The sequence below is a fragment of the Apostichopus japonicus genome, chromosome 20 (assembly GCF_037975245.1).
Source record: "Apostichopus japonicus isolate 1M-3 chromosome 20, ASM3797524v1, whole genome shotgun sequence".
NCBI classification, from domain to species: Eukaryota; Metazoa; Echinodermata; class Holothuroidea; order Aspidochirotida; family Stichopodidae; genus Apostichopus; species Apostichopus japonicus.
In genome coordinates, this window is record NC_092580.1 from 2843278 (window position 1) to 2857937 (window position 14660).

The following is a 14660-nucleotide window of genomic DNA, read 5'->3' on the forward strand; positions in this document are numbered from 1 at the left end:
CATTCCGCTTGACTCGGGCAGCGCAGGTGTCGGGCAATCCGCTGGACTCGGGCAGCGCAGGGGTCGGGCAATCCGCTGGACTCGGGCAGCGCAGGGGTCGGGCAATCCGCTGGACTCGGGCAGCGCAGGGGTCGGGCAATCCGCTGGACTCGGGCAGCGCAGGGGTCGGGCAATCCGCTGGACTCGGGCAGCGCAGAGATGCGGGCACTCTAAAATGCTTAAACACATTTGTTTGGACTTAGCAAATATCAAAGGCTTTACCACGAGCCGCCGGAAGGAAAGTTCCTTGTCTTGCACTCGACCGACTCTCCGACCCTCTGACTCACTCATTTACGAAAGAACCCTGCATTATATACCCCGGAAATAACCCCCGTTTACACACGTCCGTACATAAACTGTAAAAAAAAAGGCTTAGACCAATCAGGGACTACTTGTATATATAACTACGGTGAGTTGCGACCAATGGGATCGCCTCACACACCCACCGCCGTGCCTGCCTATGCCAGTCACGGGAATACATCGATATAGCAAAATTACGTAATCAGTTCCTGTTCCGGATAAACATCTCTCGTTACCTCCGCGGAGCGCAACAGATGTTACCCCTGAGGGAGCGAAACGTATCTCACTAAGGAAAAGTCGTAGCTTTCCGCTACACAACATTATGGGTATGTTTGAAGTGACTTTATTCACGAGAATACGAATTTTCAAATTCTGAACAAATAATAGGCTTAAAACCTTGAAAAATGGGGCTGACGGGTACTGTGGGCCGTGACGTAGAATCACCTACAAAGGCAATGATCCACAGGAGATGCGATGAGGTCGAACATGATGTGTGACTGGTGACAATCTTCAAAAAGATTATGGATGAATTAAAAACTATTGGTAGATACTTGGTTCTCAGGCAAAAGTGTACATCTGGTTGGTCATTTTCAAGCCCGAGAAGTCCCATTTCCGGTGATCTGGGGAGGTATCAAAACCAGAAATTTTCTGGTACGCTGCGCGCCAACCGATGGTGGCGCTCCACTTAGATAGTAATTAGCGCCCCCCCCCCCGGGTTAGGAAATCCTGGATAGGCGGCTGTGCATGGTGTGATGCCTATAGCTTGAAAACAGGATATCTCAAGAATGCTAAGTTGGACTAATCTCAAATTTGGTTTGTAGGTGTACCGGAATGAGTGCAAGAAGCCTATTATGTTTTTTATAAGGCAGTAGAGGTCAAATTTCAAAAACATTGTAACCACTATTTTCTCTTCGTATTCTGCCAATTTCAAGTGTTGTGAGTGATGCCCTATGCTGCATCTTAATAAGTGTAACTATATTAGAACTAATAGCTTAAAAGTGGCTAATCAATGCCTGCAAAAAATGTAATTGCCCTTAATTTTATTCTTAAGTGGAATTGATTCTACTTGAGCACGCACTGACACCCACACACGATACTAAACCAGCTATCATAAATTGGTACTATTACTCGGTGCATCTATTTGTGGATGCCTGTATTCTATTGATAGAATTACATGGTCTATGCTGTGTTGCCTTTGGTCTGTTCAGTTGCTCACATTGAGGTGATGTGATATTTGGCTGTTTCCGAGTATGACCGTGTGCCATATAATTTATGAGTGATAGGATCTCCCGAAATAGGCCTACATTGAAGAGACCTACGCATTGTAAATATAAGTTCTTGAGTGGCTTGAATTTAGAAGCATTTCGTTATGGAGTTAAATGTCTTGACAGTGACATTACTGTGTTTTATAGTCCTAATTTACTTCATATGGATACGTGGACGACCCAGAAATCTTCCCCCTGGTCCAATCAATCCACTGGCGGTGCTTAGATTCCAAAAGAATGTCTACATTGTTGCGAGTCGGTTTGCCAAAAAGTATGGTGCTGTCTACAGCATGCGAGGATTTGGCCGTTCTTTGTTTGTTATGTTTAACAGCATTGAAACCATTAAAGAGGCGACGCTGGATAAAGCTGATTCTTTCTCTGACAGAACTGCTAGTGCTGTGTTTGATTTTATTTACGAGGGCAGCAACGGTAAGTTCGACGTCACTAATTCGAATTGTCTTTTGGTGTGCACAGGATTACAAAGGTGGGATTGGTGTGGTAGGGGGAGGTTGAGGCAAACTTTATATTCCACCTGACTGATTTAGGTAAGCGGGACCAGAGGTTAACCGATGATTATATAAAGGAGGGGGAGACCCTGGAATCTTGAGACCGATGTATATAAATAAATAAATCATAAAAAAAATATAAATATATATTTCTCCATCGTTCGCATAGAATGAGAGCAGTCAGAGGACAGACTTCTTTTTTAAAGGGGATATACCCCAATACATTTCTATGGACACAGGTAGAGTACTGCTCGAACATATAATGGGGGACCGTATAGGCAGGGTTCGACTTATGGCCAAAAAATTGCATAGCAACAAATTTCGACAATTGCTATACAATTTTTTTGTTGCATAGCAGTTCCCCAATATTGAATAGCAGTTTTGAAATTACCACAAAACGGACCAAATGTTGGCGATCAATGTATTAACTAGAAAATGTTTGTTTATTATTATTATTTATACTAGTGTTGCTACGATAATCGTTTTCAATATCGGTATCGGCCGATATTTGCAATATCGGCAGCATATCGGTATCGGTAAAATTTTGCCTAATTGCCGATAACAGCAAGCCGATATTGAACTTTTCTTTTTAACAGCAGAGCTACTTGTACTTATTTATACTTGCAATGATTTGTTAATCTGCCCAAGACGATCCATTTCTTTAGCGTCAGTTAAACTCAGATTCATTTTCAATTAATATCCATGGAAACCTGACTCTCCGTAACATCTAAAAACACGTCTACGGCGCGCGAATATAACCAATGACCTTCGTGAACCTTGGCCTACACACAGCATTAGTGCAGCATATATACACTGTACTAACCATTCATTTCCTCAAAAGCCTCCGTGAAAACCTTGAACATGATGCATACAGTAACTGCACAGTTCAGCAGTGTTGGAAAACCTTGTTCAATTTCCCGCGAACCCACTGCCGATTTCCCGCCGGTGTTCGCCTGCCTAGCACGCGTAACGTGCGAGCATAAAGGCGTGGTGTCCAGGGGCCCGTCTTAGGGCTATGGTGGGGTCATGGGGTAGAACCCCTCGTGGGAACCTGGCATGGGTGGCGATCCGTACTTCCGAGTGGGGGGGGGGGATATGACCTTGTTGACTATCTAAGCGTAGCGCCACCATGAGTTGGCGCGAAGCGTACAAGAAAATTTTGGGATTAACAAACCCTCTAGATGGCCGGAAACGGCACTTCCCGAGGTTTCCAAGCGGCATATACCCAACTTTAAAATAGGGATATCATGTCCGAAATATCTCATAATCAGGATCCAAAATATTTTTTTTTTAATTTCAGGTTTTATTTTGGGAAAATTGCCCCTGTCAATCTTGTTTCAGGCGCTACGTTAGAATGTTCGAGAGCTCTTTTATATTATTCGATGAAGAAAATGGCCTCATGCAGGCTATTATAGGCCTACACACATGCAATACACAATTACACATAGTTACATTCCTAGGTACCGATTGCTAGGGCATCCAGGTGAAACGTGTATTAAGCATTACCCTGGTAACATGAGATTCTCAGCTGTTCATGTGTAGGCCTACTATAGGGCCTATATAAATACTATGGGGGTGCATATATGTACTATATCAATACCGTGGGCGCAATAATACATTTTGTTGTTATAGGGCCAATGAAGCCTACAGTCAACTATTCTTGCCTTATAAAGACGCTTTATTTGAAAAGATCGCACTGCGTTTATGGTAGGCGAGAAATGAAGCTAAAAAAGAGCCGTACATTCACGATGATGCATAAATGTAGGCATGAAAATATTCTTATCCCTGGCATTTGGTGGGGGGGGGGGGATATGGTGTATTACATCCCCTCCACCCATTTTCATGGGGGGGGATATATCCCCCCCTTCCCCCCAGGATCGCCGCCCATGGAACCTGGGGGCGAAAGCCCCCGAAAATTGTTGTCATTTTTTGCGATGTCTGGCGATGAAAAAATTCGCAGTTGAGGATGCAAAATACTAACTTTTTTTATTTAAATTGTCACGAAACTGATGAAAATTTTAAAATGACAAGTTAAAGTAGCTATATTATATATGTTATAAAATGAAAAGAGATTTAATCTGTCTTTCAATCTTTAAAAAGTGCAACTTACAAAACTCCCGATATTATGAAACAAACAACGTTCAGCAAAGCCCCGTTTCTAGACTGCCTAACAATGAATAGCGTGCACTATGCGTACATTTTTACAACTGCAGTGTTTAACCCTATACCCAACTACTGTACCAGGGTACATGTGCTGCGAATTTGCCCAGGTACCTTCCCAACAACTGTGAGCTCATCCCCTGTGTAACACCTGTTTGTTAACATTTTTTGGCACGTTGCCAGGGAACCTTTTAGTTACGTGAGATCCGTAACCGCCGAGGTGGTTAGGCTATTTGCTTTACACTTAACTATGGTAGGATATTATTTTTTTCAGGTTTTTTTTTTTTTTTTCGCTATACGGTCAAGTGAATAAGTTGTACATTGAGTATAAACTCAATAAATTATAACTTCTACATTGTGATCGACAGTTCGTAAGTTAAGGTTTGAGTGTTTGCTCCCAAATCTGACTAGGAATTTGTATCGCACAAATCGGCACATTGTGCGATGCTGATTTGGAAACGTCTCGCAAGTTTGTCGTTTTGGATCGCATTTTGCGATGCGATACCGGAAAAATCGAACACTGCGTATAGGGGGAGTGTGGTTAGGCCTTACGGTACTGAGTGCAGTATGAATGTTTTCACTTATGTTTGATTCCATGTAGGTAGTCTCGTATTTGGACACGGGAAAAACTGGAAGGAGATGCGTAAATTTGGGGCAAACGCCCTCCGGAACTTTGGCGTCGGAAAGAGAAGTGTGGCTAACAAGATTAATGAGGAAACAACTTTCCTTGTTGCTGCAATTGAAGAGACAAATGGAAAAAGATTCAATCCTGCCCTGGCCGTGAACAACGCTGTATCTAACATCATATGTAACATCAGTTTTGGTGAAAGGTAAAACTTAAATTGTTATTGTACGTGTGTATGGATTATATAGCTACACACAGTGGACCACATGAACGTGTCCCCTACTATTTTGTTGCATGCAATACGAGAGTGCCGCAGTACACTCTCTCTCCCCCCCCCCCTCTCCCTTCCTACCGAGGCCTCTTGTCAGGAATTCGGAAATAGAGTCAAGGGCACCAACAATTTAATGGAGAGTACGACAATCGTGATTACTGACAAAGCTACCTGCTCACTGCAGCCAGACACCCACCCAGGCACTAATAGATCTATATAGGTTTTCTCTTATTAATATTCATTTGCATTTCAAGAAATCTCAAAATTGCAATGTCACTAAAAAACTGAAAAACAAAATTATAACAACGTTATGCCAACGTAAAAAAAGTAATCGCAGTTCTTACTAACCGGCTGCACGGGACCAACTCGTGTTGCATTCAGTTCTCCACATCAATGTCCCAATCCCTGCCGCTCCGCTCCTGAAGTAGTATAACAAAGGCTGAACAAATTGTGGCATTCATAGGCCGAATATCCTTTTTATAAAATGTCAGCAACAGAGGTTGCTGGAAAACGTGCAATGGGGGGGGGGGGGGTTGGCACAAATCTCGAGCGGGAGTATGATATGAGACTTAGTGGATCCTCTGAGCATGTCGTTACGTAAATTCCAGTATTTGGATGCATGATCTTTTCTACAAAATGGCACTTTTCAATAACATCTTCCCCCTTTTCCAAGAAGATGACACATTTTAGTTACAAGTATATTTCATAGGGGTACTTTTTATATGCCAAAATGGCATATGTAGATTTAACAAAATATTGTGCTCGTTTTTTTTTAAGAAGTGACTTGAAGAGACACGTGTCCCATCCCCCAAGGCTCCGCTGCCCCTTGTCAGAAAGCAAAGGTAATTGAAGAGAGGAGAGCTATTGGCGACCACTGAACTGCATTTATTTATACTATACCTCTAATAAACCTTTTGCTTTTGTTCAATAATTGTATTTTCATTAGTTTTGCTCTTCCATTTTCACGCATGCAGGTACGATTATGATAACGTCAAGTTTCAACGGCTTCTGTCTACGTTACGGTCGTCGGCAGGTGCGATTACAGTTACATCCTTGTTACATTCCATCCCTCGTGTTTTTTTACGAATGATCCTTTGTGTACCTCCATTCAGTGGGAAGATAAGAGAGTTTGTCGTACTCAAGTCGTACATATCGGACATGATTAGGGAACATCAGTCTACCATGGATCCCAATGATGTACGTGACATCATTGATATGTACCTGTTGGAATGCGAGAAACAGGAAGGTCTGGGAAAGAGCGAGACTCATTTAGGTGGACCGTGGAGTTTCATAATGGACCTCTTCGCGGCTGGATCTGATACCACCACCACCTCTTTACTTTGGGCGCTAGCGATCTTTTGTCATTATCCAGAGGTGCAAGAAAAGGTACTGTATGGTCACATTCTCATTTCATTTGTGCAGTAAGAATTAAATTGCCTACTACAACATCCATGCTGCAGACTATGTCACTTAGATGTATTCTTAATCTTAATATTAACGCTCTGTACCAAGAGGTACACAAGGCCGAGGCGTCTTCCCTCCACTTCTTTCTGTTCGCTGCTGCTGTTCTGGCTTCGTTCCAACTATTCCAGCTTGCTCTCCTCCTCTCTTTCTCTACTGTCCTCTGCCATGTTGTTTTAGGCCTTCCTCTAGCTCTTGAACATTCCGGGATCCATCCCAGGGCTATGTAATTGCTGTCTGTCCTGTCTTTTCACAGCGCATGTCCTAGCCATTTCCATCTTCCAGTCCTGATTTCCTTACTTATTTTGTTCAATTTGGTCACTCTCTCCATCTCTTCATAACTGATGGTCTGTGGGTATCTTATTTTAAGTATTTTCTTCAGGCATTTACACTGGAAGGTATACAGTTTCTTTCTTCTAATTGAGTTATCTTATATGCCTCACAACCATATAGCAATACTGATCTCACGAGGGTTTTGAATAGGGTGATCATTGTTTGTGTCCCGATGTCACTCCTTGGTGCCAAATTCTAGTCAGGCTCCATAATGCTGCCGTAGCTTCCCCAGCCTGCATTTAATATCTTCTGTTGCACCTCCAATTTTATTTACTTTTGCACCAAGGTAGTTTAATTCAGCAACATCCTCAATCTCCATATCGTTGAACTTCTGCTCATTCTGCATATTTAACCTCATCATATTGCATTTACCAACATTTATTTTCAATCCAACCCTTGCTGTCTCATTCACCACTCTATTAGTCTTCCTCTGAAAGTGATCAAATTTAGAACATAACAATGCTATATATTCAGCAAAATCTAAGTCTTCTAAAACATTGTTAAAATTCCACATAATTCCATTTCTCTCTGCCCCAGTTACAGTTCTCATTATCCAGTCGATGACCAAAAGGAATAAAAACCCTGACATGACACATCCTTGTCGGACACCATATGCGATGTGGAACCAGTCAGTTAGCTCGCCTCATCTAACACTGCACAGCTGAATGCATTGTACATTTCCTTTAAAATCTTAATTACTTTTTCTGGAAGGCTGTAAATCTTTAGTATTTGCCATTGGCTTGGTCTATGTACAGAGTCGAATGCCTTTTCAAAGTCAACAAAACGAAGGTATAGAGATAATCTCCATTCGCATGACTGTTCCACAATATTCACTAAGATGTAGATTTGCTCGTTTGTCCCTCTACCTATTCTGAACCCGGCCTGTTCATTCCTGAGATGTTTATCTATGCCATCTCTTATTCGTCCAATCAGTATTCTGCCAAAAACTTTGCTAATGACAGGTAGCAGAGTAATTCCTCTCCAATTGTTGCAATCCTTCAAGTCTCCTTTCTTTGGGATTTGGACTATAATACCTTTATTCCACACATATGGTATACTTTCATCATTCAAAAACCGATTGAAGAGACATGTCAACCTATCTACAGTCGTTTCTTTTGCCTAAAGCATTTCTGTATGTATCCGATCTATTCCTGGTGATTTTCCATGTCTCCGTGCCTTAAGTGATTTTCTGACTTCACATAAAGTTATTTCTGATTCGTCTATGTCCAGTCTTTCGTCAATTACTATCTCATGTTCATCTGTAACTGGGTGCTGTGGCTCATCTATATTTAAAACACTACTAAAGTGCTCCTTCCACCTTTATTTCCTGGCACTAGAATCTGTAACGATCTCCCCTTGCTTATTTTTAATGACTGCAAATTCATTATGTCTACTATTTGTCAATTTCCTGGTAATCATGTAAAGTTCTTTCAATCTCCCATTTTCTGCTGCTAGCTCATCTATCCATTCTCTTTCTTGCACTGCTTTTAACTTCCTTGTCTTTTTCAAGATATTTTCTCTGGAACTTTCCTTTAACTCTCTCAGATCTTGTACTTTCTATTTTCCGTTTTATCTCTTTTCTCTCGTCCCTCTTCCTATACGTCTCTGCTTGGATCCATGGCCTATTTGTACACTTAGCAAATCCCAGTACCTCATCAGCACTTTAAACATATGCTCTCTCTAACTTACTGTAGTGCTCTTCTACCCCATATGTTTCCAATACTTCAGACCTGTTGCTCACTGCCACATTGTAACTGTTCTTCACCTGTTGATCCGTCAGTCTTTCTATACAAATATTTAGCTTCACTTTATTTCGATTAAAAAACTCCTTAGTTTCAATCTGATCTTTGCCCCCACCAAATAGTTATCACTGTTCACATCTGCCCCCCTACACACCCTGGTATCCAATATCGAAGTTTTCATGCTCCTTTGTGCTAACAAATGATCTATCTGATTTCTTGTCCTTTTATCTTGTGACATACAGGTTAGCTTGTGTATGTTTTTGTGCTTGAAGAAGCTGCCAGTAATCACTGGACCATGCATCTGACAGAAGTCACACAGCCTTTCACCATTGCCATCTCTCATACCTGCTCCATCTTTCCCAGGATGTCTACTCTACATTCATTGTCGGTACCTTCATTGTCGGTACCGACTTTTGCATTGAAGTCTACCATTACAATTATCATATCATATCCTGTTGCATCCAACATACACACATGTAAGCTGTTCGTAGAAATCATCCTTTACTTCTGGTCTTGCATTTTCCGTTGGTGCATTCACCTAAATGACCGTGACTTTCTTGTGCCTAGAGTAGAATCTTGCAGTAATGATCTGCCACTGGATGGTGTCCATTCCATCAGTGTTTTTGTCATATCCTTGGTCACCAGAATACCAACTCCTTTCTCACGCACCCTATCCGTTCCAGCATAAATAATCGTTTCACCACTAACAATGTTCATCTTTCCTGCACCATTCCACCTTACTTCACATATAGACCTACAGTAGAATACCAATCTTATACTCGATCATCTCTTTACAAACTTTTGCAGTCACAACTGTTGCCCACATTGTCCTCACATTCCATGTTCCTATGAACACATGGCGTTTTGGAGATACTGCCGCTCCAATCGGGCGCCGAGCTTCCTTCTGGCTTTCATCCAGAGCTGTCATCCTGTGGTTGTACAGTTGTCCTTGCAGGTTTTAGGACCTATACAAGGCCTCTATTGACGTCTGCAGTTTCTGTAATCCGTAACTTTTTTTAAGGGTGTAGGTGATTAGCCAACAGCCCAACCCCCTACATTCGCCTGATGAGTCCCAAAAGGACGAAACCGGTCGTGAAGTGGAATTTTTCTGGTGTGTTATTCTTTATTGATTTACTATATATCTGTCATATCACTTGCTACACATTCAATTCTTATTTACGGCTTGGCTTGCCTATAAAGAGTGGTTATTCTGTGTAAAAATTGTGTAAAGATTGTCAGATTCAAAGCGCCAGGGGTGCACTCTGTACAATCTTAATACTTGGGTAATACGCCCTTAATGACTATATGTATATATATATATATTTATATATATATATATATATATATATATATATATATATATATATATATATATATATATATATATATATTGAGAGCTGCGGAGTTACCACAGGCTACTTTTGACTGTTGTATATACTGTTTGGACACTAGATTTACCAAGAACTTCTCGATGTGGTGGGTATAGACAGGCTACCTATCTACGAGGAGAGATCGCAGTTGCCCTATACCGAGGCAGTGATCTTAGAGGTACAAAGGTTTCGTCCAGTGGTTCCATTAGTTGCACATCTATGCTCACGCGATGCAAAAATTGGCGGATACTTCATTCCGAAAGGTTCAAAGGTCGTGCTTAACATTTGGGCATCTGGGCATGACTCAACTAAATGGGAAAATCCAGACGACTTCAATCCGGAAAGGTTTCTCTCACCAGATGGGAAAACTGTGGTAAATCGAGAGTCTCACATACCATTTGGCATTGGTAAGTATTACAGTAACCAGTCCACAATTCAAAACATACAGAGGGGAATGGAAAGGGGAGAGGTGCCTTTCATTGATTGATTGATTTAATTAATCCATCCATGCATCCAACGATCGATTTACTACTATTGTTATTGTTATTTTTATTGTTGCTCTTATTATTTAGTTGGCTTAACCAAGGGGAAGGGGGATATTTTTGGGGGTTCAGAAAAAGATAACCAAAAAAGTATCCTCATATTTTATCGAAAATATTCAATAATGTAATATGTGGTAAGGAATGCATAGGAATACATTTTTCATATCGTGTTGGGGTAATTTGGTACTTTGCCCAGTCAAATCAAAGTCACATGCATAATTCATTGCCTATGGAAGCTGGCAGCACCCCCCCCCCTATTCCACTGCCCTGATTCCATCATTTCCTGCCACCTAGTGCTTGGACTTTATCATAAGAGTTATCGTGCCGACGGTGTAGATATATATAGCTAATATATTAGTTTTTTATGATTCCTTCATGCCTGTAGAAATCTAGCATATTTTATCACAATCTGCTATCACTGCCAGATTTCTTTCTGTGTGTTTTTTTCTCAGGTCGCCGGGTTTGCCTGGGTGAGACTTTAGCAAAGACGGAAATATTCCTCTTCCTGACCGGTTTAGTCCAAAGGTTCCGTTTCCGGGTTCCAGATGGTGACCCACTACCTTCCTTAGATGGTAATCATGGCGTTTTACTGAGTATCCGTCCCTATGAGATATGCGCCGAAATGAGGGCGTAGATGTATGAAGTCGCGATAAACATTGATGGTCTAATTGGAAAACGTATAGATGAAAACGTATTGATATAGTCAGTACGGTAGCGTCTAACGGATAGTATGAAGGTATTAAGTCTTTATGGGTTGTGTTATTATACAGGGATTCAGCGTCATGCAATCGCAAACAGTAGGGCTATTTGTAAAGGTAACGTTATTGCATGACAATAGTATTGTACCGTATCGCTTGAATTTCATAGTTTATTTAAATCTTCAGCTTTGTCTCTGAGACCTCGCTCGATGTTGATCAAATGTACTTTGAAATGTTCCCTCTTGTTAAAGTGTCATGCCTTCTAAAGACAAAGAGAAAACAATATGTGGGCAAGTTGATGGAATTGGTTTGTTGCACATTTTGAGGGGCAAATTATATACAACTTTATAAAAGTTAACAACTACAAAAAATCGCAGACCGAGGGCGTGAAAAATTCTTTGCTTGATCATCTAATGGAATGACGTTATGGGGTAACCAATTCTAACTTTACACATTTATAATCACTATACCACTATTTCCACCATATAAATGTAATATTGCCTAATGAAATAAATATTAATGTAATATTACCTTACTTCTTAGGCTTTTATATGTACTCCACTTCGAGTTGAGCTAATAACATTAAATTGATCATAGTGTTTGAGATATTACTCTCATGGCATAATACATTTCCTTGGTGTTTATTGTCATATCAAGTTCAAACTAAGAAACCAAAAGTGATGAAATTCCAGACTCCCTCTTAACATTTGATGACCTATATAGAATCAATTATTAATTTGTTAATGAAGTTAAAAATGTATTTGATGAATGAATGTTTCTTGAAAGTAACTGGAAGCTCAGGCCACCAAATTGTATTTTTAAGATTTACTAACACGTTCAGTATGTGTGAATGTATGTATGTATGTATGTGTATATATATATATATATATATAAAAATATCGATATAGCCTTTATATTACACCATAGCGGAGTGTATAGCCTAGTGGTTAACGCCGGCGTCTCCCAGTCATGAGATCCCCGGTTCGATTCCCCGCCGACAGCAATGTGTGTCGTCTGGCAAGGATGTTGTTCAATAACAACTTCCCGACATGGACGTTAAATGGATGTGTGCCGAGAGATTGGCTTCGGTCAGCTTGCGAGTCTATAAGCCTCCATGGCTTCTTTCGCGAGTTCCTGCTTGCGGGAAGATCACATATACATACATACATACATACATACATACATATTAATATAGCCTATATAGTATATGTAACAGGGTGCTCAGGATCCTATACTCCTGTAAAGTAGGAGAGAGCGATAACGTTGAGATTTGTCTTAAGACCTTATACAGCAACAGATTTATTATTTTAACTCATTCTTATCTCGGTGTCCATTTCGCATATAATCACAGTGGAAAGAAATAATAGAAAACAATGGTAAAACTTCTTAAAAAAATTACACTTTTCACTTAAATTAATCCGTTAATAAAAATGAGCCCAATACAAACTAATAATACAACTGTTCAGACAGTCCCTGAATGAAATTCCTAAGTAGACAATAATAGGTGGTTCCCCTAGTTAATACCGACTGCGCATGCGCAAAACAATGTATAGCAACCGGGCTCAACCGTACGTCCATGTTCATCCACAACTTTTGAATTGACTTTAAGAGTGGTTGCATTACTTGTGGTTAAACACGTAATTTTGTATCCAGGTAAAACACACATGTCTTAACTTAACCTCGAAACACCCGAGCACTGGATTATCATAAGAATAACTCATGAAAAGGCTGAATGAATGATGCAATATAACAAATAATACGTTTAGTGGCTACAAGTGCAGGCGATCGTCGCCTCCTGTACTATACTAACATGCACACTTATAACATTAGGTATGCTAATGTCGTCGATTTATTTTCATCGTGATATTTACTACAGTTGAGAGTCATTGACTCTGATTTACCATTATTAGGATAGTAACATGTTTTACATTTAATGATTAGTTTATTGTTTGTTAAATGAACATAAATATTCATCAACTTACCTGTAAAGTAGGACTCGAGGAGAGAGCGATAACGTCCAGATTTGTCTTTAGGCGTTATACAGCAACAAATCTACTGTTTATCCCTCCACTCCACTGTTTGTCCCTCCACTGTTTATCTCCTACCTCTCCTCTTCCCCTGTTGGTTTCTTTCATCTCTCCATCCATTGTCTACTAATCCCTTACATTTATCTCTCTTTGTGTTCACCATGCTCATTAACCTGTCTGTATTCTGTGCGTGTTTTTGTCCCTTTTGTTACTGTTACCTTAGCCTTTGAAGAAGATCCTGCTAGGCTAGGATAACGAAACGTCAGGCCAACTTACTTTTACAAGTATTTTAATCTAGCACACCGAGACCATCGATATCCGGTCACATGTGTGATGGGGTGTGCCTTTCGCGGCTAGAAAACAGTCTGGGTCTCTCATGTAGACGTCACCAAACAGATCGCACACCGCTCTGTACAAATCAAATGGTGCAGCAATCCAATGACAAACTGAGCGGGACCATTTAAAAAAATTAAGCAACATTTCAGCACATTTACGCTATACCTGCAAATGAGGACTTTTAAATGATATGAGGTAATATAGGTCCTTTATCTTAAATTAAGTGTCTGAACAACTTAATCTGCGGCAATAGTAGGATGAGGTGGCGACGGATCACTTATAGCTGTGACATCATTTCATTTGTCACCACGTAGCATTCTACTAATGTGTTGAAAGGAGCAGTGCTAGAAGCAATTATATGGGCAAACATAAGAAAGACTAGAACTTTATTTATTTTGCCAGTGCGCTGCTATGACCAGTTCTTTCCATTCCAGTGACCTGCCATTTAGTACTGGGCGAGTTGGATGTTAGTACCTAAAGTTATGGTCTTGCCCTGTCATTTAGCCTGAAGTAACCTCCCCCCCCCCCCCCCCGTATTCCTTCTTGGCTCTAGTATATTTAAACTTCCAAACCCCTGGACATTAGCTTTAATTGTATCAAGGCTGAAAAACGAGTAGGTCGTTCAGTACATGACATTCCAGGCTTGTAAGTGTGCATACCTTGCAGTACTCGAGTCCCAAACTCTAGGCTGATCAAGATGCCACATGGGCAAGTTGACACAATATTATACAGAGAGTCTTATGAAAAGCTTTTAACTATATTTTTCGTTTTTGTGATGTACATGGAAGAGGATTCCAACATAAATCTGGCTCTTGTAACGATTGCTAACTGACTAATGCAATGAGTAACCCGAACTTGCGATGCTACCGTACGCAATGATTGCCGGGCAAATGATTCGGAGTCGCCACCGGATGGGGCGTTGACACGAAATGCTTACGATTTAGCAAAGACTTGTATCAAACAGCCGTACATACGGATACCACGC

The 14660-nt window shown here is 40.7% G+C and overlaps 1 protein-coding gene across 1 annotated transcript; it reads left to right on the plus strand.

Moving 5' to 3' along the window:
- The first annotated feature begins 676 nt into the window (after nucleotides 1-676).
- Nucleotides 677-11842, plus strand: LOC139961108 (cytochrome P450 2U1-like). The gene is made up of 5 exons (XM_071960004.1): nucleotides 677-2033; nucleotides 4872-5100; nucleotides 6141-6552; nucleotides 10155-10479; nucleotides 11067-11842. Exons 1-5 carry the CDS (start codon nucleotides 1709-1711, stop codon nucleotides 11246-11248), a joined length of 1473 nt encoding a protein of 490 aa, XP_071816105.1. The 5' UTR covers nucleotides 677-1708; the 3' UTR covers nucleotides 11249-11842.
- Nucleotides 11843-14660: the final 2818 nt, after the last annotated feature.